Consider the following 22,744-nt stretch of genomic DNA (forward strand, 5'->3'; position numbering starts at 1 on the left):
TCTTACTATTCTAGCTAAGGGTTTATATGCAAGATTTTAGTTGTAAAAACCTTCACACTATAACAAAGGTTCTTCAAACTCTCTGGAGTCGACTTCTTAGTCGTATTTGTTATCACCACATGACTGGGAAGTACTTGGTTCATCTGCATAGTATAAACGAATAATTACAATGCTTTCAACCGCTGCCACTTCTTTCAAACAAGCTTTATAGCATATACATGCTGACTGTAAAGTCTGATAAAATGGACAGGTGGGGTCTTTTGCATTCCACATTCTTTCAAACTGGGTCCATAATCTGGGAAAGCTACAAATGTTTCAGTCTCCTTATGTTTAATGAGACATAGCATGAGAAATAGAACAATGGATTGCATTGGGGATACGCCCTTATGATTATTCACCGATTAAAAAGTAAGGGAAAGGTTTTAGCAAGAAGTGTATTTAAGCTACTGTGCTTTCAGATCTACTAAGACACAACCCTTTCTTGATGCGCAGGAAGTCTGCACTGAAACCTTGCTTCCAGGTATTCATGGTCCAGGGTAAATATTGAAAAAAGATAAATATTTGAACTTCATTGCCTGGTACTCTTAAGATTTCCCTCAGGACTACCTTATGCTTATGACCGAGGGACAGAGCTACAGCGTAACACCAGTTCCTACCTCATAATCTGGCCCACCGAAATGAGACTTTTTTTTAAGTTCTGTCATAGCATTTTTGTAGGCTTCTTCTATTCTCCTCCTTTTTTCAATTTCCTGTAAGAATACACACAAAGGCAAAAGTTTATTTCTAATCTCATATTGGAACAAGAATTGAACACTGTGATAGCATCTTCACAAAATTGCTATATTGCATCACAAGCTGCAGAGGGATAACAAACTGTTGGGTTATTGCAAATGATAAGAGGAGGAGACAACAAAAAAAGTTCTCAAGATGAAAGCTATTGGAGCAACTGGAATTTTAGCCTTTAACTAAAATATAGCAATTGAAAACAAAACAGATTTTGAGAGGCTACATTCAGCTTGATCAACTTCCACCCGGAAACCTATGTCTCCACTGTGGAAGGATGTGTGGATCCAGAATTGGCCTCCACAGACACTTACAGACTCGTTAATAACTGTGTTTATGGAAGACAATCTTACTTGGCTACGAGTGATGGCCAAGAAGAAGATTCTCACCCCAGGACACAGAGTTAAAACATACTGCGGAGCTATGTAGCACTACTCACAAACAAGCAATATGGCTAACACAGGGCATGAGGAAAATTAGCACAAATATTAATATATATATATTTTAAAAAAAGCTTAATCCTGTTTAAAGCTTCTTAAACACCAAATTGTAAGAAGCACACTTCAAACATACAACACTAACAGATTGCAATCAGGTGTGCGGATGGAGAAGCAACAAGCAACATGTGATATTTGCTAAATAACATGGCTACAATAGATGCAAGTGCTGGCATTTTAAACCATTTTGTCGAAAACAACCTTAAGGTACATAACTGCATGTAAACACAAGTTACCACCCTTAATTTACCTGAAGCCAAAGCCACGCCATTTAACCCTGCAAAAGGCAGTGAAATCTTACCTTATCCAATCTTTTCTGCCAGCTTTCTTCACGTTTTACCATTAGCTCAATGCAATGGGAAAGCGTAGCAAGGATTCCAGCAGTCGTTGCCTTGAAAGTTATAGCTTCCCCTTTAAAGTCAATGCCATTTATTCCTTTGGGCGTTACATGTGGAAACACTAAAACAAACAGATTAGAGATTTATCAGTACAAACCGTGCTTTGCTCAAATGCATGTTACCTCATAAAGCATTTACTGCATGCTTGGCTTGTGCGCAGTTTAAACCATTAGAGTTCACCTATTTGGAAAGCATAGAGGAAACTCAACAGGAGAAATGTCCTTCCTCAGCTACATCTTTAGTGTACTGTATTCTCTCAGTTCTTCTGTGCCGTATAGCAGCATTGAAAGGGAAAAAAGCCATGTGGGTGGCAGAAGTGGTAATACTCTTGTAACAATACCACCAATTTGACAGCTCGCTTAAAACAGAACTACCTTAAAGCCTAGCAGATGTAGCATTTAAAAACCAATAATTAACGTGCGCTCGAATCTTGTCGTGAACTGTGAAAAATGCCCTCAGGAAAAGTGTTCAGGTTTCTAATGATGTCCTCTGAAGTGGAAGGACACTTTCTGAATATACCTCAACAAATGAATTCTCCTTAGTTACAGTGATTTCGAATACCGCATCAGCCATCTGTTGCTAAGCTTGTTTAAATAAAAAAAGTGATCTATTTAAAAGTATATGAGAGAGAATGCTATAAAAATACATCAACATATATTAACTGTGGCAAAACATATTGTTCAATCATGTGTTGACACACTAAGACTGGAGCTGGCTGCTTGCTAGGAGCCTACATTTAGGAATGGCATGGTCCAATATATGCCATACTCAGAGCATCTACCACATCCAAATCAGATGTACAATCTAAATCAGTAATCTAATTGGTAACTGAAACTAGCCCCTTTCAGGGCTGGAGTTCAGCATTTAAAAGAGTTGCGCCAAAGGCTTCACATACATTTGCAGGGATTACCAGAGCTACTTGGTTGTTGCCAGCATTATCAGAAACAGTGGGGAGGCGGGGAGGGGAGGCTGAAAGATAAGGTCATCTAGCAAGTTTATGGCTGAGACAAGGTCTGAAGCAGAGATTTTTCCAGCCCATGCTCTAAGAGCTATCATAGGGTGAACTGCTAATGGCAGCTTCTGAAATTTAGTGGATAGATCTTGGGTCAAAATAATCTGCTCCGATAAAAGCTGACGCATTAAGCCTTCTCCCTGCCCAGGGATCAAGGTAACATTCCAGACTTGCCATTACTTGACAAAGAGAAGTGGTGGCATTGACAATTTCAGCTCAGTCTGTTCCATTCAAGGAATGTACATGAAACAGCCAAAATGTCCGCTCCCCTACTGTCGCTTTTGGAGTCATCTTAAGTGATCAAAACCATTTTAAAAATGAAAAGAGATACAAAATAATATTTCAGAGGATGCTGCTTCAAGTCCTCTTGCAGCTTATATTTTTCCAGACACATTACTGAAAGTTTTTGCTTTATAAAAAGGTAAAGGTACCCCTGCCCGTACAGGCCAGTCGTGTCCGACTCTAGGGTTGTGCGCCCATCTCGCTTAAGAGGCTGGGGGCCAGCGCTGTCCGGAGACACTTCCGGGTCATGTGGCCAGCGTGACAAAGCTGCTCTGGCGAGCCCGCACCAGCGCAGCACACGGAAACGCCGTTTACCTTCCCGCTAGAAAGCGGTACCTATTTATCTACTTGCACTTTAGGGGTGCTTTCGAACTGCTAGGTGGGCAGGAGCTGGGACCGAACGACGGGAGCTCACCCCACTGCGGGGATTTGAACCGCCGCCGACCATGTGATCGGCAAGCCCTAGGCGCTGAGGATTTACCCACAGCGACAAGAGGCTTAAATCAATATTAACAACCAGAAAATAATAATAATAATAATAATAATAATAATAATAATAATAATAATAATAATAATAATAATAATAATAATAATAATAAATAAGCTACAGAAAGTGCCACACAGGAAGAATCAAGAAGACTATGCACAGAATAGTCGTGTCTTCATAATCACTCAATCTTCCAAAGCTAAAATGAAGGATAGCAGTTCACAAACCTCATCATTCCAACCCTCCCTCCCCCACTAGTCAAGTACACGTCTACAGTTCTGGATATATATTTTTTAATGGAAAAGAGATTAAAAATTAGTCATTACTCTGTTTTTTATTTATCTATTTAATTATTTGTACACAGAAGTAATATTAGTCTTTTCTGTGACCATATGCTGGTAAAATTTGTCCTGGCTCACAAGAACCCTTTGTGAAAAGGGTTCCCTGCCCTTTGGTATATCTCCTGTTTAGCTGTGATTCCTGTATTGCAGGGCGTTGGACTAGATGACCCTCTGGTCCCCTTCCAACTCTACAGTTCTGGGATTCTATGTGAAGTTGCCTCTGAAAAACCACTGAACAGGGAAGCCATGGCAAAGTGGCAGCTCCATGGTAACATTCTGCATCAAAGTCTTCATATGAAGATCCATGAAGAGCAGGCAGAGGCAAACTTGGCCCTCCAGATGTTTTGGGACTACAACTCCCATCATCCCTAGCTAACAGGACCAGTGGCCAGGGATGATGGGAGTTGTAGTCCCAAAACATCTGGAGGGCCGAGTTTGCCTATGCCTGATGAAGAGGGACTCCAGAGAAATTGCTCTCCGGGTATAAATTTAGAAAACCTGTTTTCAGCCTGGCTCCAGTGAAAACCTGCAGCCCAACACCTGGTTGGCCACCAATCCCATAATCACAGACTACTGGCATGCTGGCTTGGTCCAATGGGGGTTGAGAAGCCCATCAGCACCTGAAGGGCCACATTTCCCCCATCTGTACAATTCCGTGAGCAGCCTAACTCTTGCCCCTCTTTTAGAACAGAACACAGTAGCTCAGTTGGTTAGAGCATGGTGCTGATAATGCCAAGGTTGCAGGTTTGATTCCCGCATGGGACAGCTGCATGTTTCTGCACTGCAGGGGGGTTGGATCCTCAGGGTCCCTTCCAACCCTACAATTATAGGATTCTATACATGTTTGCATAAATTCTCAACACATCATCTTGCGGTGGAAATAGCAAGATAAAGGTTTCTACGTCTTTTCAGGCGAGGAAACACAACCAAGTACAAGATCAGTAGTCAGAAAGAAAGCAAACTAACCCCCCCCCCCGAACATGTGGCTGAGTAGTTTAAAATACCTGTCATATTTCATGACAAGATGTATGTGTAGTTTACAATGCTAATGAAAAGAAAAAAGGAGAGTTCAAAGTGACAGCTGAAGATGCCCACCTAAACATAATTGTGCACAATCAACTGGGATGAGGCAACTTTTATTTAAATCTGATCACATGGGAATTAGTCACTATCTATTTTCAAATTAAAGAGCTACAGCTAATGGGGAGATATTTCAAGTTAGAAATAAAACTTTGTGATTGTTAACTAGTTTTACAGAGAAGATCCTTTCCCCGCAGTTCTGCAGAAGGCTAACCTAGGAGATGCAACAATTCTCAGCAACTGAAGATTGTTGGTTAAACTACAAATCAGTACATATAATTTATTAGTGAAACACATAATTTATAACAGAGCACATTTATTGAAACCCTGAAGAATTTCTGAACTCTGTAGCTGCAATATATGCCAACTTACCTGGGTGTAAGTGCCAGTGAACTTACTAAGATTTACTTCTAAGAAGACATGCACATGCCATTGTAAGTTTCTGAAGAACAGTTATTTTGTGGCTAATTTGCTTCAGGATCACTGTTCTTATATCTTTAGAACATTTTGACAACCATACATTTAAGCGTACTCACATTTTTCCTTAGTTCCATTACTATTGTGCAAAAAATCCCCATCAGGGCGTGTTGTAGGGAAATCATCTTCATCATCTTCTACCACTACAACAAAGAGAAGCATTGATTACTACTGGGACTTGGAGGAAATTGAAAGAGCAGTAGAAAAATAATTTGCCAGTGCAGTCATATCTGGAGAGTCAACGAGACATACTCTACTGCTACTACTCTTACGTGTGTGTAATTTCAGTGTATAATTTCAGTGTACACTGCAACATGGTCATAAATGATTATTTTTTTGTCATGTACAAGCAACAGGAAGTTAAGGCTAGCAGGGATCCAAATGCTGGGGGTAGTGGTGGTTCAGCCACGCTGAGGGCTATTCTGACACATCTGTTCAGCAAAACAATTGAGGTGATATTTCATCATGTGCTCTGTGACATCACTCAAAGTAACTTTGTAGCTTTGGATTCTTGACGGAAACAAAAGAACTCTTGGCTACCCCCATTGCTACATTTCTATTAAGTTTTGCTGTGAAATATGAAGACACAGCGTGAACATTTGGCCAGGTACAGCAAAATGTGCATCAAAGCAAGTAGTGACATTTCCTTCCAACTTGAGACATTTTAGCACTAAAGCTGCATCTAATCCACACTTACCGGCAGCCCTGTTTAGGGAAGCTTTTAATGTTTAACAGACTATTGTATTTTAATATTTTGTTGGAAGCCGCCCAGAGTGGCTGGGGAAACCCACCCAGTTGGGTGTGGTATAAATAATAAATAAATTATTATTATTATTATTATTATTACTACTACTACTACTACTACTACTACTTTGGAGCAAGCCCGCTCAACAAAGGATCTCACTTCAGAGCAGCAATGCACAAGTTTCTGCTTTCGTGATTATGACTGTATTAGCATTTTACTGCAGGGTTACTTCTGAATGTAACCCTATTATGATGGAATGTGAATAGTCACAGGGAACTTGTATTACATCAGTGTAGGAAGGCCTTACATCCTGTACCAGTAACCCGAGTCCATTGTGTATGTGCACTCAGCATAAATGCCCATCTACAAATGACTCTGCGGTAACCCTATGCATCCCATGTATGACTGGTAAAGTGAAAGAGCAATTATTATAAACACACATATCAACAGCATTAGTGGGAAGAGGAAGAGAAGATGGGGATCTGAAGAGAGCAGAAGAAAGTGTATGGGAAGCAAGTATACAATTACCTCTAATGAAGGAGGTTGGGCACTGCTGTGCTAGACAGCTGAAAGACTTGTCAATTTTTTCAAACAAAAGTTAAAAATATGACAGTTTGTAACACTTGTTACTTTCCTATCAGACCCTAGAATATGATGCCTTTTGTTTAAATAACTAACTTAAGCTGAATACCTTTATCTCTCTGAAGTTCATCCTTGGAGACAGCGTCAGCACAGGCATCAAAGTATTTCTGTAGCGTATCAACCTGTCTACACAATATGTCTCTGAAGGTTTCCATTTCAGCAAGCTTCTCACGCAAACTGTGGCCCTTCTGAAAACCCAGAAGTTAAAACCGTTCAGCTGTTAATTTATTTTTTTTTACTATATTACTTTCTATATCAACTTTCATTTCAAAAGAAATACCAAGGCAGTTCACAAGGCAATAATGTAACAAAAAAATCAGTAAAAAGTTAAGTAGACAAAACAGCAAAAATACATCATTATGAGGTTATCACAGGAGATGCATACAACTTGGGGTATGGATGAGGAATCATTTGTAAGACCTTTACGTTCTTTGTCACTAACCTTGAATGAGGAGGTCGATGTTGCCGAATACCCACTCGCTCCAGACACAAGGGATACCATAGAGCCATGGCGCCGTAAGCTCGTCTCTGATCCATAGCCAGATTCAGTCTGAAGAAAGAGGAACACATACATTAATTATGAAATGTAAAGAGGCAAATCCCCATTAAAGAGATTTTTCAAAAATGATATTCTTTAAACAGGATAGTGCTTAGAGAAATGCAGCCAAGTTAATATATACTACTTCAACTTCAAGCATGCAAGACTCAATTTGGTGCAGTAGAAAAAGGAGAGCCGAAGAGGATGGATGAGTGGAGGCGATGCAGTATATGTATCAATATATGGCATGATGTGCCAAGACCTCATGTAAATTCAACACAAGAGTAAGCGTATTTCATTGGAGCAGCCTATTAATAAGTCTTCTGTTCCCTACCTGTATCTTGTGGTTCCCCAGGATTTTAACTAGTCACTGTCATTAAGAGTTTGCCAGAAGTCAAGAGTATGCATACATGTATTAACCCTCCCTGACCTTCCAAAACAGTAAAATACTCAATACACAAATAGTAAAATACATTTTAAAGAAAAAATAGTTCACAGATAAAAATGCCTACCACAGATGAAGTTTAGCAGGGAAGAACCTGCCAGAATGAAAATGTCTTTGTCAGCATGAGAGACAGCCAGAGAAGGGATTATTTGCTTTACAAAGACAGGGCAGAGTATCGCCACAGTATTGCTACAGTCACCGAGAAGGCCTTAACTCTTGTGGACATCAATCATGCTCCCACCCCTGACTTTGATTTGTGTCCAGAAGCAAATTAGAAGTTAATGCAGACACTGTAGGATAAGAGTAACATGATCCCATGGGTGTGTGCCCAATAACATCCTTGCTGCTGCATTATGAACCAAATGCAGCTTCCCAAAACTTTTCAGCGATAACCCAATGCAGAGAGCACTGCAGTAATTCATTCTTGATGTGCAACTGAGGTGTGTGTCACTGGAGTCAGGTTTTGCTAACTGTACTTAAGACTTACAATATGTGCACTCCTTGTACAATTTTATCTGCTACAACAACCAAGGACAAGAGAGTAACGTGCAGTGTCAACATCTGCATATTTTGAGACTATTAATGACAATTACAAAAACAATTATTTTTAGTTACCATGGTGGGGTAGGGGGAAGATAAAGCTAAATATGGGGGGAATTGCAGTGTGGCTTCAGAAAAGGAAGGAATATTAATAGTGCATAGAGATATATGTGTAGAAGTTAGTGGCACATGCAAAAAGCATAAGAAGAAAAACAAAGCAAGCATCATGCAAAGCCCCACCATTCTATGACTGCAGCATCTAAGGCGGAGCAGTTCAATGCCGAACTTTTTATGTCTTGCAGAGCAGATCATTAGTAATTCACTGTAGGAATAACTCTGTTATAATCAAGATGAAAAATGTTGATAAAAGCGTCTTCCACCCTAAGTATGAATAATCCACGTTGCTAAAACAGAGGCAGCCAAAGTCTACTCAACAGAAAAGCTGACAGTCACTACCTTGAAATTAAAGGAATTTCTCATTCTTATTGTAGCAATCAATGCACAATATTAAACCCTAATGCCAATTACCATGCTGAACATCCAGAAGCCATTTTGTCAAATCTCCATGCATGGGTGTAGCCTCAAAGCTATACTCAGAACTAACAAAGCACACTGCAACATCTTCACCAGCTTTTTGCATCTCTGAATAGACTCCATTATTCCTTACAGAAAGCTCTTTCATAGGTTGACAGTCGAGGAGGGGAAAGCCACATGATTCTAAAGCCTTGTGTAATATTCTGTTGGTGCAGGCAGTAGCAGCAAAGCACACCATCAGTGAAACAGGATCCAGCAACACAATAGCTTAAGTATTCAATCACATCAGACCTTCACTGCTGACTCAATCGTCCGATAGGGATTTCCTTAAGTGGGTCAGTAATGCTTCAGAGAGAAAAAGCACAGACTCATAGGAAGCATCACTGGTCCCACGCCCTGATTTCCCATATTTAGATAAATTTACTTTAACCCCTCATGAAGCTTAATGTATTCACCCACTGACTTTTTTTTTAGCCTGGCCTACATATTGCATAACAGCTACACACAAATAGCTATTCTTCTCCAATTAGAAGCCCACACCTAGGAACTGGGAAGTAGCAGGATAAAACACTACAGATGCTTGACACTAATTCTATGCAACACTCTTTACATGTGAAATACCATTTTGCTTGACCTGTACTTTATTAATCAAGTTATAAAAGGAGATAGAAAGTTAAGCAGCATCAAAGTGAAATAATATATTGAAGTAGGTAAGAGGAAGATATATGTGAATGAAAACAGAATAAAAACAGGAAGGCATAGGAAAATAAGACTGGTGAAAGCTGTTATGCAATGAATATTCTCACAGAATGCACACACATATCACCAAAGACACTGCTGAATGATTTAAAGGAGAGGTGCTTTAAAACACAAGTTCACCAATAGTATTTCATACACCTAGAATCTGATGGAACTCAGAACAAGAGGGTGAAGAGGAATTGGGCAGAAAGTCAGACAACATAAAGGGGTAGTTCATTAGGAGGAACTGTTCTGCCCCAAATGACAGACACAGGAATTGAACAGAGGACATCTTTTGGCACTGCTCAAGGGGGTGTCTTGGCTGAGAAGGGACTGATGGCACTGAAGAGCAGCCATACTCCTTAGAACAAATCCACAAACAGATCTCAATGGGATGTTGAGGAGACACATATGGGTGAGGAAGCTGGTAGTAAATGGAAACTGTTCAAAGAATTGTAAAGAAAAAGCTCATTTCATAACCACAAAAACTGGGCAATTGGTTTCTCAAAAGAGGCATGGAAAATACTTTGAAATAAACGTAATTTGTTGTTCACATATGAAGAAGAAGAAGAAGAAGAAGAAGAAGAAGAAGAAGAAGAAGAAGAAGAAGAAGAGTTTAGATTTGATATCCCGCCTTTCACTCCCCTTCAGGAGTCTCAAAGCGGCTAACATTCTCCTTTCCCTTCCTCCCCCACAACAAACACTCTGTGAGGTGAGTGGGGCTGAGAGACTTCACAGAAGTGTGACTGGCCCAAGGTCACCCAGCAGCTGCATGTGGAGGAGCGGAGACACGAACCCGGTTTCCCAGATTACGTGACTACCGCTCTTAACCACTACACCACACTGGCTATGACGATGTTCAGATAGAGTTTTGACATACGGCTGGTACAATCATCAAATACCAAGGCTGCAGGAATACTTTATGAGACCAGATTAGAAACAGTTTCTTAAGCAAACTGGATGGATAGATCAGGAAAATGTCTTTAGGTTTAATAGTAAGATACTGGCTTCAGGAAAGCAATTCACCTACATATGATCTAACTATGCATATCTACATGTGAGCACACACCCACGTCAATCACATGAGACTCATGAATTTCATGTGGCCGGGGCAACCCAGCCAGATGGGCAGAGTATAAATAATAAAATTACTGTTATTATTATCTTTCCTCATACTGAAACAGAAAATCATAACTATTCCATTTAGATGGAATACACCAGATTGCAAACTAAAATCTTGGGAAGAAAATAATGATGAAGAATGACATGTCATGAACAATAGTGGCCACTAGATGGAAGCAATAAAAAGAAGATGAAGACTTTGCTTAAGGTTACTATTGGTCAAAGTCCAACAGTAACCTTTATCATGCTTTTATTACATTCCGGTTACTCCACATTTAAAAATGTTTTCAAAACAGCCTGATTTTAAATGATTAAAGGTTCATACATGTCTGGTTTTAGCTGAAAAAGCCTGTACACTTCAGGTTTCTTAAATTAAAATCAAGGTTAGATTTTATTTTTATAGAGAGTTCAGACCTAGCTACTTCAGAGTAAAACTTGCATACAAGGCAGACCTCAGGGTTCTTGACACATTATAAAAGATAATGCTTAAACCCCTCCTGCCAATTCTATTGTTCTGAAACACTAGCTATTGAATTTATTGCATCTCTTTATGGAATATAATAAGGGCACCCTCATTATTTGTGTTGTGACAACTGTACCATACAGTTTTTCACCAGGCACAGAATTCTGCATCCTGAATCTCAGCTTGCTCTACACATAAACAAAGCTTGCATAAAAGTTTGCTTTTAAAAATTGCTATGGATCAAATCGCAGGGACGCGGGTGCCGCTGTGGGTAAAACCTCAGCGCCTAGGGCTTGCCGATCGCATGGTCGGCGGTTCAAATCCCCGCGGCGAGGCGAGCTCCCGTCGTTCGGTCCCAGCTCCTGCCCACCTAGCAGTTCGAAAGCACCCCTAAGTGCAAGTAGATAAATAGGTACCACTTTATAGCGGGAAGGTAAACGGCGTTTCCGTGTGCTGCGCTGGTGCCGGCTCGCCAGAGCAGCTTCGTCATGCTGGCCACGTGACCCGGAGTATCTCCGGCCAGCGCTGGCTCCCGGCCTCTTGAGCGAGATGGGCGCACAACCCTAGAGTCAGACACGACTGGCCTGTACAGGCAGGGGTACCTTTACCTATGGATCAAATAGTAAGAGGAGCTCTGCTGGATCAAACCAAAAGTCCATCAAGTCCAGCATCCCCTTTCGGACAGCAGCCAGCTGCCTATGGAAAGCCCCAAAGCAGTGGCTGATGGAAACTGTATTCCAACCTGGAAGGCACCAGTTGCCTACCCCAGATTTAGTCTTGAAAGTTGTACTGCCTATCAAAGTGTCAGATCCCAGAGTCAGAAGCAAATGGGCTTCTATGCCCTCCATAGGACTTTGACCCATATAAGCATAGGTAATAGGAATATAGACAGCTGCCTACACCAAGTGAGACTATTGGGCCAGATAGACTGGAAATGCTTCTCCAGCATTTCAGACAGGGAGCAAAACTGGCACCTTTTGCATATGCTCTCCTACTAAGCTCTGTACAGAAATAGTCATATGAAAACAAGTTTGCTTGCCTGCTTGTTTTTTAACAAGAGTTTCATATAGCTCTCTAGCCATACATTTTCAGATATCTTAAAAACATTAATACAATACTGTATAAAGAAATAGAACAGACTATCTTTAAGCAGACATAGAACAATCACCTTAAATCAATATATAAATGTGGAAGTAGAAAAGGTATATGTAACTTAAATATAATTATGTATAAATAGATTTGTTTTACAGCAGGAAGAAATTTCTACATTGATCAATTTTTCCAGGCTGCATCAGGATTTTATACAGGTACTAAATGGGAATCAATGTTTAATTCAATTTTTTCTCTGTCTTCTATCTCTCCAAAGTACGTATTCTTTCAGAATCTCTGCTATATTCCAAATTCTAGCTCGCTAGCCAAGCAGTGGTGGTGAAGCTCACCTCCATTTCTGAGTTGCTAGAATTCTAGATACACTTGGAAGATTCTGTATTAACTCTAATTGCCATCCACACAACCTAGTAGTATTGTCAAAAGGCTCTAAAGGTATAATCTGATTAATCATGAAGGATATTATATATTATATTTCTTTTTGCAGAACAATCTAATTTTGGGTAGTCACATCAGATAGGTTTGAAATTAGCCCTTTGTGTTTTCTATCTCCATTGTCTACACACAGTTTACTTGAAACCTTTTGGGGAATCTTAGTAGAAAAGCAGCCAATAAAATAAAATAAAGTGCTTGATTTACTAAGTGCTGCTTTGTGGATTGACTTTAAAAAAAAATGGTAAGAGAGAGCAAAGTACACAAAGTCCTGAATACAGTATTTCTAGAAAGTTATCTGCCTCAACTCCAAGGTCCAAGGAGAGGCAAAGATAGTATCTCACTGGACTGACTCCTTCAACATAGCTAAGACTTCAGTCCATGTCGCAGGGCTCAATTGCAAAAATACATTTATTTCAACATCAGTTAGGAATTTCTCTACTGCACCAGTAGAAAAAAGTAGTTCTTCAATCACATAATAAAGGGTTAATGTCGCTTGCCCACTAGTTACCAAACAGTTAGGGCAGAAGTCTTTGGGCTGTAACCTCATGGGATAGTTAAGCTAATACATTCAATTTTTGATTGAATGTATGTGGAGTTCAAAACACCCATTTGAGAGAACAGATACTCATTTGAAAGCCCATGGAATAGAGAAGCAGTTTAGAATGGAGACAAGGATGACTACCTTCTCTGTATTATGTTGCTTCCTTGTGTTATATCCCCACTCCAAAGCAACTTTATTTTTATTTTAAAAAGTGCAATGAGATTCTTGTATATGATATGTACTTTGCCCCCTCAGGAAAATGCAGGTGTGCTTGCTGGAGGTGCCCATCTCTGGTGTTTGGGCCCAGGATATCCTGTGCCTTTCCCTGTTATAAACATAACTGAAAACTTGTTTTAAGCTTTGCATATAGAATAGTTGGGCACACTGCAAAGTACAGTGCCAAAAAGACTACAACAACTCACCACCTTAATTTAACTGGAGCTATTTTAGTGCTGTGTGAGCTGTTTTGGTAGTGTTTTTTGGCTCTCTACATAAATTCATATATGCTTAATTCTTTGATATAACCACTTTTGAGTTTTCTCCTCTGCTGCATTTTCCTGGCCCTGCACCCTGATTTTGTTCAACATTTTATTTTATTAAATTTCATATAATTTATTTAAGATTCAACAATAACAAGAAAAACCACAGTAACTACATCAGTTCATTACAATTGCCCATCTTTAACAATAATTGACAAGATATAGAACATCACTTTAACTTACTCCAAGTTTCATATTTAACTTTTATCTCTTTAGCTCTTTCTTAGCAGATCAAAAGGAAAAGGACCAAAGAAAAAGGGTATGGAGGGGGGAAAAGAAATAGAAGAAAAGAAAAAGGAAAGGAAAGGGGTAAAAGAAAAAAAAGAAAAAAGAAAAAAGGGTTAAAGGAAGAGTTTAAAAAGAGAGAAACAAAATAAACACATTTGACTTCTGATTAGACTCATTGTATTATTGTTTCTATTATTTTTTCACACACAGTTCTGGATTATTGTATTACTTTATTTGTTTTCATCAGATACCAAAAACACTATGATTTTAAACATCCAACACCATTAATCATGTTGACTGAGGTTGATGGGAGTTGAAGTTCATCATCTGAAGGGCCACAGGCATATCCCTACCACACAGGCAGCCTGGTCACATGCATTTCCCCCCATTTCTCCAAGTTCAGTTGCTGAGGCTCTTTTAGATGTTGCTATGTGAGTTTTTGGCTTTGTTGACTTTATAGCCTTTTAAAAGAATGTATTTAGTGTTTCCATTCTATTGTATATTATTTAACACTGGCTTGAGTGCAAAATATGCATCCTATAAATGTTCTGAATAAAGAAAAGTACATTTGATTTTCCAGGAAAGATGTTTAATGGAAAGTTCGCTCCTTCTGTAACTTCCTAATACCCTTTGAAAATTCAACAGCTGGTTGCTTATATTGCCACACGAGCACCAGATCAGATATTCAGACCCAAATCAGAATATTAAATGTTTTAGCCGTGTGACTTTAATCTGATTAGGAACATTATCTTTATGCCTAACCACTATACAAGAACACAAAAAAACCAAATCATAGTTCAGTTTTAGTTTCAAAAACCTTTGAAAACTAACATCACATCCAGTCATTATCTTCAAGATCAATCCAACAGCATCTTTTACCATTGTATTTTTAACAACCACTACAAGTTCTTCCTACTTTAATCCTTGTAACAATCTATTTTTAAACTTTACCATTAGCATATGATAGCTTGCTCAAAATGGTTCAAACTCTTATTTGCTGAATATAATTGATGTTGCTTATTTTCTGTATTGCCACACATTGATTCCAAGTATCACCAAGCATTTCATTACTGCTACATTTCACTCACTATACCCATTCTTATATCACAGGTTACAAGACTTAAATACGATTTTCAGTTCTTGAGGACATCAGCATCTGTTTTGCCATAGAAATGTCACTGAAGTGTTTAAGCAAAGCCCCTGGAGGCTTATCCATAACCACACACCATTATTAACTGCTAAGGAACAGAAACCATACCTTGTGCTGTTCAATTGCATCTATCCATTGTTGTCTATGATCTGGATCCTGAGCCCGTAGATACCAAACGCTATCATTCACGCTAATATCAAATCTGCACTCATCAAAATCATGGGGCTGTGGAAGGAAAAATGGAAGGTCATTATAACAATAAGAATTATACATAAAGGAGATAACTTGTGGCACCCTGTCGTTTGCCATGTTTTGGGGGGACGGACCTCATTGTTTCCCAGCCAAGTTCATACCTGCTTAGTTTTGGCAATGCTGCCGCCCCAGATACTCCCAGACCATTCACTGGGCCCAAATCATGTCAGTTAAACCTGATTTCACCAGCTTCATTTTCTTTGACAGTCTTAGCAGTCCTTTAACAAGCTACCATATACCAAATTAGGCCATCAGTTTATCTACCCCTGTACTGATTACTGTGACATGCAGTGGCTCCCTACAATCTCAGATAAGGCCTTTTCCATAATTTGCTACTTTAACCTTTATAAACCGAACAAAACAAAACACCACACAGGTATTTTCATTTATTCATATTTATATCCAGCCTTTATCACAGATACCACAGCAGATGACAATTCACATTAAAAGACCCAATAAAAGTTAATCATTATGTTTCATATCAGTTGCTATATTCAGCCAAACTGAGATAATCATGATTATTAATGTTGCATTGTCAGGATCCAACCAAGAAAAATCAGAGTATAGTACCTTTATGAAATAGAAAGGTTAATGAAGCAAACTCTGAACATTAATGAAGATCTACAAAATAAGTTACCTGCATGAATAGAATTACTACTGAAAATGCAGTAAGATTTATTGACACATTTAATATCCTGTATTTTTGACCGAGACACCAATCTCCAAGGCAGCAACAATTCAATAAAAACCAGAATACAATTAAAAACCAGTGCATAGAAACATACAACACCAAACCAATGAAAGCAGCAGAAACCAATTACATTAGAGGTTTCCCTTTAAAATGGTATTTCTTGATTATGATGAAAGCAGATGGACTTCAGCATACAGCAGATTCATGCAGAACACTCCTTCAGCCCCAAAGCTTAAAATGATCCCTTCAGACCATCATGGGAAGGGAAGTATTAAATCAGTGGTATGCAACTTTTCATTAGAGCAGAACCTTGTGTTCTCCAGATGTTTTGAACTCCAATTCCCATCAGCCCCAGCCAGCTTAGCCAGTGCCAGGGGATGATTTGAGTTGCTATATGAAACATGTGGAGAGGACCAGGCTATGGGAAGGCTGCACTAGAGTGAGCAGGAACATAATAATTATGCCTGGCAGTGATGTTTGTTTTGATTATTATTTAATTTCTATACTGTTTAATATATTAACAATATCTCTTAACTGAAGCAACAACAGATATCTTAAACAAAAATAGTTACATATAAAAATGTTACATTAACACAAAGTTACTACTATATATAAACTATATATAAATCAGTATTAATTGATTTTTCCTTCTGAGCCTCCAGGTTCTCACTAAGGGTCCAGACCCTTGAGGGTAAGCAGCAGTAGCATGATTAATTATAGCTGTCGTATTATACAAATTGGCGTGCCACACAATACAAAAGATTGTAGTAAGTTTCATGTAAGAGCCAATGGTGCAACAGCCCCCTCCCACCTCCTTTTACATAACTGCATCACACGTCAGTTTGTGGACCAGGACAGAATGTCCTCCTCAATGGTAGTTTCTCTATAAGGTTATTTCCCGTATTTCACCTAACCCACTACTTCCTTAAGAGCTTTTACTTATATGTGCCCTGAAGTCCATGATTATTCAAGACTCACCAGTGAAGGTTTCTATTAAAAAACACAACAACTTGTGAGGAGGGGGGAACAACCCAGTAGCACTGTGGTAAGAGAGGTACAGAAGACACCAGATCTCAGAAGATTGCATAGTAGCAGCACAGATTGCTCCTGATTCATGAAAACCTCAGGAAGTGTTGTAAGCCAGGAAGGGTTTTTAGATGCAGAGTTTCATGCAAGCTTAAATGTGGCTGCTTGGAGGATGACACTCACATGCCATAGTTCATATTTCCATACAATTGGCCAATACTTATTTTGAAAGATGAAGCCTCAGCACTACAAAATCTCTTGTAAGTTTGTCAGAGATGAAATGCCATCTCAATTACTTGTGCAAACTGTCTACTTGCCTGAGCACCATAATATGGAAGCCAGAAGCCGAGCGATATTCCAATTCCCCTTCCATGAAAAGAAAATCTGAAAGCATTTTTGGCACCAGTTCACTTACAAATCATTATTGGAACTAAGTCTCATTCAAACCTCATGGAACTAGTAATGCAGTTGTTTCTTTGACAGGTTCGTAACAATGAGCACTGCTTATTTAGAATTTCAACATCACAATAGACATTTGCCACAGGTCAGGTAACAGAATGAGGAACAGCCTCAGAGTTGAAGATTCTGCCTTCCCGCAGCTGAAGGAGAATTGAAGTGAATCATTAATAGATTTATTTATGTAATTTTTACAATGGAACTTTCACAATGGAACAAGGTTGGTGATTGCTTCCAACTAGGGATGGTTAGGATTGTGCTGTATGACTATCTTTACCCAAATCTTTGGCTACAAAGACTTGTCTATCTGTAGACTGCTCTAGGCCTTCCAGGATGCCTCTCTAAAGAACGAGTTGCTAGTTTGCAAAAGCAGGATGTATCTTTGTAAATCTTAATCTAGACAAACAGAGGAGAGGGAGCATTTAGATCAACAAATAATTTGAAACTGCCTGTGAATGACTATCAAAGCCAAGCAGAAAACAAAATATCACTGCACCACATGGCATTCTTTTTTACAAGCTCAACATGCAATAAAGCCTACCATTACATGCTACTTGTAATTCACCATTTAGCACCAGCCCTATTTGAAGGGCCAGTGAACTTGCTAATTCATACAGCCTTTCTTCCTCCTTTTCCAGAAGTTAAAGTATGTTTATGACACCACTGTCAGTTACTGCAGAATCATGACTAAGGCAACAAGAAACATCCAGCTCAAGTCCCCAGTAGGGCTGGGCGATACCAGCTTTTCAACATCGCAGTGTATCACTAGCCAAACATTGCAGTTTGGCGATATATCACAATGTTGAAAAAACCAAAATGCATTGGTCTCTGCCCACAAGACACTGGGTGAAACTGCCCCAGCTCTGGTGGCTTCACTCAGGCACTTGTGGGCTGGGACAATGAAGCTTGTTTGCGCTGCTCAGCTCGGGATCAGGAACATTCCCCTTCCCCAGCTGAGACAGCCTCCGTGCTAACTATTTGTTGCGGGGAGCAGCAACCACGCTCCCCTCAGCTGAGCAGTTTCACTGAGCCCCCACCCTGCCACTGGCTGGCCTGGGGCTCTTCTAACTGCTCGACTGAGGTAAGGGCAGCTGCCCACTCCTCAGCTGAGCAGTTTAAAGATGCAGAGGGAGGAACAAGTTGTATTGGCGCCTTGCTGATACAGCTTGTTTCTACCTTTGCATTGTATGAGGGCAGAGTGGGATAGCGGTTTCACTCAGCGATATCTCGCTGGTGAAACCGTCGCTGCTCCTGAGTCCCTCTGCCAGCAGCGCCCACTGGAGGAAGGAACTCTAGCCAACGCTGCGAGCATAGGGACTCGGAAGCAGTGGCGGTTTCCCCAGCAATATACCACTGCGTGAAGCTGACATCATGGCCTGCTCCTCATACCGGTCCTGGGTGATATATTGATATACTGCCCAGGCCTATTGCCCAGTGGAGTATTATTGCTCAAACTTCCTAGTTTGAGAGGCAACTGTCTGTTAAATTCACCAGTTGAAGGCTCTGAGACCATGTCCTACCCAAGGGATATATAATTCCATCACTTTTTGTCTAGCAGTCCTGCCACTTCCGATACTGTATTCTTTGGAAGCTAGTAGCTTTGTATGGTGGATTACCAATGCTGTTGGGAAATGATTCTGCCAGGCAGATTAATCACTGATTTCCTGTTCAACCAGGAATAAACACAGCAGGCATACTGTCAGAATTTTACTTCATATTCAAACACAATTACTGCTGCTCTTCGGAGCTTATTTTACAGGCCCCTGCACATAGCTGAGTTGTTTAACTTTACTTTTCTGTCTGAAAAATGGTCCCCAAAGAATATTCTTTCTTCTTTCTATCTTTTAAAAAGGTCTGTTTCAGAGTCTGGAAAGCCTATAGGTGACAGAATATTTAAGAGTCTATAAAACACAGCTCCATCTACATTAAATATTACAAATAGAGGATACAAAGTTAGTCAGGTCTAGGAACACAAAAGATATTGCTAAAACTAATATTTTACAACTGGATTTTAGACTTTGGCTGCATTCACATGTCATGCACAGCCATTCTATAAAAGACAAAGGTGTGTGATTCAATTTGTTAAGAAGTTGCATGGAGTTGTATCCAATGTTAGTCATGCTCAGAGTAGACCAAATGAAATTAGTTCTTCTGAGCATCTGACCTAGCAGAGAGTGTAGAAAAATAGATGAATGCAGAACCTTTTCTTCCTTCCTCTTTCCCCCTCTCCTCAAGCTTCATCTGCTCCAGAGAAATTGGCCCTTTTGCACCTCTGCTCAGTGACCAGTTGGCCTCTGCTGTTTAGGAAGCACATATTTTCCTCATGTTAGTGTTCTTTTTCTTTCTTTCTTTCTCTTTCCCTTCCATAGAGCTCTGGCACTTGAGCAAACTCAAGAAGGCACTACAAGTCTTGGATTGAAATTAACGTGTTAATTTTGTTTCCTGAATTTCCATATCGAGAACTATTTTAGCTGGCAACACTGCTTGGTATTTAATGTGCTCCCTAGGTTGTTGTTTTTTTTGTCACTAGTAGAGATTTAGGGTTGTTTTCAATATTAGTTCCTTTGAATAGTTATTAAAGCTTACTACCAATATAACCAATTCATAAACACCCCACCTTTTGTAATTGGACCTAAACTAAAGTACCTAACGAACTGCACCTAATTTCCTCTTCTTTTAGCATTTAAATATTTAATGGATGCACAAAGCACACCACAGGTTATAAAAGTTCAATTTTTGCTAATACTCTTATTAGCTCGATTAATCAGGTCAAACACACTACAGGAACAAAGAAATTCAAAGGATAAAAATTAATTATGAACTAAGAACCTTATTAACATCACAATCACGGCTTTCACGAGGTACATACAGCTCATTCGGGTGACACGGGATGACATTTCATTGCTATTATTTTCAGTTCATTACAATGTCTATCACTGCAACTATTGGTCACATTTACATGCAATATTTCTTAAACACAGCGTAAAGTGACATACATTGAGGTTCTGAGGTGTCTCATCCAAGCACTGATAAGATGCAAACCTAGTTAGCTACAGAAAATACTGCTGAGTATTTTGCACTGATACCATAATTCTGGCCCACTTATAACCACATAGGTATATGCAATACTGAGATTAACTTTTAAAAGATGCATTCTTAGCAACATTGCTTTCTTTATCAGATATACAAACCAAGATCTCAATTCTGAGTGTCAGTCCTTACGTAGCAAAAGCACAAGAGGGAGATATCAGTAGGGGGACTCAAACAGCCCACTAAGAATGCTCAGTGTGCATTGAATCCTGGCTTGAACAACAGCATTCCACACCACAACATTTTGTTGTGTGTGACACTTGTAGCAAGTTTTAAATAGCTTTCCAGTCTACTTAATGATCAGATAATCTTGCACTAAAGTCCAGCACATTGGCCAAAATGTTGTCATTCTTCCAATAAAGTTTTCAGTTTGCTTATTGGAATCCCTTCTTCATTCAAAACACTGGTCAGAGATCCAGAGAGGTTTTTGTACAAATAACTTATTACAAACTGAGACAGTGTTTGTTGTTGCTGCTTCAGTCAATTTCCCTTTCCAACCGCAGCCCCTAGGTGCGATATTGCTCTGGAGGGTCCCCTAAGTTGTAAGGGCAGCTTTTGTGAGATGTATGAGCAGGAAGTGATTGGCTGTAATGTCCTGGTGCAGACAAAGAAGACAGTCTATATCTTCTTTGTACCATGTAATGGTCAAAAGACTGAACTTTGCATCAGAAGGTACCTGGTTCAAATCTTGTCTCTACCATGAACTTCTAGGTGACCTTACTAAAGCTCCGTACCCCAAACTCAGAAACTGTCGTCTGCAATATGACTTAAATATGACCTGGCTTACAGAAGGGGTAGGAAAACATGGACATGGCTCCATGGACCAGGTTCTTATTAGGTTTATACAAAATCTGACAGGTGGGTAGGGCTATCCACTTAGCAATCACCTGAGGTCACTATGGCAGCACTTCAAAGCTCTTTGCTAAAACAGAAGACAAAAGCTCAATTTAAGTAGGCAGTTAAAGGCAAACCCCTTCCTGATGGCAAGTGGTGTGTACTGAACACCTTGCTAAAACGAAGGGTTGCCCCCCTTTTAGTATAGGTTTCAATGCAAACCCCTGTCATCAAGAAGGGGGCTTGTATTGAATCCTGTCGAACTGAGCAGAATGTAAGTCTCCTCTCAACAGCTGATGAGCGGGAGATTAAATCCTGCTGCCATGACTACACATGCCAGTTCCCTGAGGAATTGAAACTCCCACCCTGGCTAATTGGAGTGCTGTCAGCTGATGGACAAGTGGGTGTGCTTAAAAAAAGAAACCAGCCTCAAGGACAAAACTAGAACCCACGGCAAACCAAGATTGGCCCATGGGCCAGAAGTTCCCTACCACAGCCTCACAGCACTGTTGTAAGGACTGCAGCTACATAACGTATGTGAGACATTTTGAGCACTTGAAGGCATTATCCAATTGTTAAGCATTATCATAGTTGTTTTGTGATTTTTCTTATTCCAATAAGCCTTAAATACTGAACCTTCTTGCACCTTCCCATTCTCATTCTGCACACGTGACTAAAAAACAGTTTTAACATTAAACAACAAATACTCAGCGAGGCAACATTTTGCAACCATGGATTTATTTTTCAATGCTTTCTATCAATATGTTATTTTGTGTTTTTTTAAAAAACTACTGGAGGGAAACATTTTTTGGCTGTATTGCAACGGCAAACAGACCAACAACTCCCCCCACCCTTCTATTTTACAACCCAGCAACCATGTTCACTCAACCCAAGCAAATTTTTGTAAAAACACCACAGTGCTTTTAGGGCCAAATGCAGCTGTAACATTGTGCGTGTATCAGGAGTTTCAAAGTCAGGTTTCCACAGTGTTGCTTGCCATGGAGAGTGAGCCTTGTACTCAATCTGGAAATGACAAAGAGGGTGGAAACCACCCTGACAATTGTGCAATGATCCCTGCCCCTCCCTGGCTCTAAAGTGGGGAGGAAGGATGGAGGTGATTTGTCTACTATAATCAGAATGCCTTGACCATGAAGGCCTAACCAACTGGAAAGATTTCCAGAGATGAAAGGGAAACAGAGCGGGGGAGTCTCCTTGGTGCCTCTCAGTTAAGGTGACTGGAGTATCATGACCAAGCAGCAGCCTGATTGGCA

At 39.9% G+C, this 22,744-nt stretch overlaps 1 protein-coding gene and 1 long non-coding RNA gene across 4 annotated transcripts in view; one reads left to right on the plus strand and one right to left on the minus strand.

Moving 5' to 3' along the window:
- Positions 1 to 22,744, minus strand: part of CERT1 (ceramide transporter 1) — a 58,360-nt gene that overhangs the window by 23,471 nt on the left and 12,145 nt on the right. For all 3 annotated transcript variants that reach the window (XM_081212922.1, XM_081212920.1, XM_081212921.1), the window contains exons 3-8: positions 15,233 to 15,349; positions 7,187 to 7,294; positions 6,794 to 6,932; positions 5,417 to 5,500; positions 1,582 to 1,739; positions 657 to 749 (exon numbers count right to left, since the gene is read on the minus strand). In XM_081212922.1, the coding sequence (XP_081069048.1) occupies positions 657 to 749; positions 1,582 to 1,739; positions 5,417 to 5,500; positions 6,794 to 6,932; positions 7,187 to 7,294; positions 15,233 to 15,349 (699 nt within the window). The remainder of the gene's footprint in view (positions 1 to 656; positions 750 to 1,581; positions 1,740 to 5,416; positions 5,501 to 6,793; positions 6,933 to 7,186; positions 7,295 to 15,232; positions 15,350 to 22,744) is intronic.
- Positions 5,507 to 14,138, plus strand: LOC308597432. Its single transcript, XR_014012978.1, has 3 exons — positions 5,507 to 6,605; positions 12,375 to 12,431; positions 13,963 to 14,138. It is a non-coding gene; the product is annotated as an uncharacterized lncRNA (long non-coding RNA).

This window comes from Podarcis bocagei (assembly GCF_964188305.1).
Source record: "Podarcis bocagei genome assembly, chromosome: 11".
NCBI lineage: Eukaryota > Metazoa > Chordata > Lepidosauria > Squamata > Lacertidae > Podarcis > Podarcis bocagei.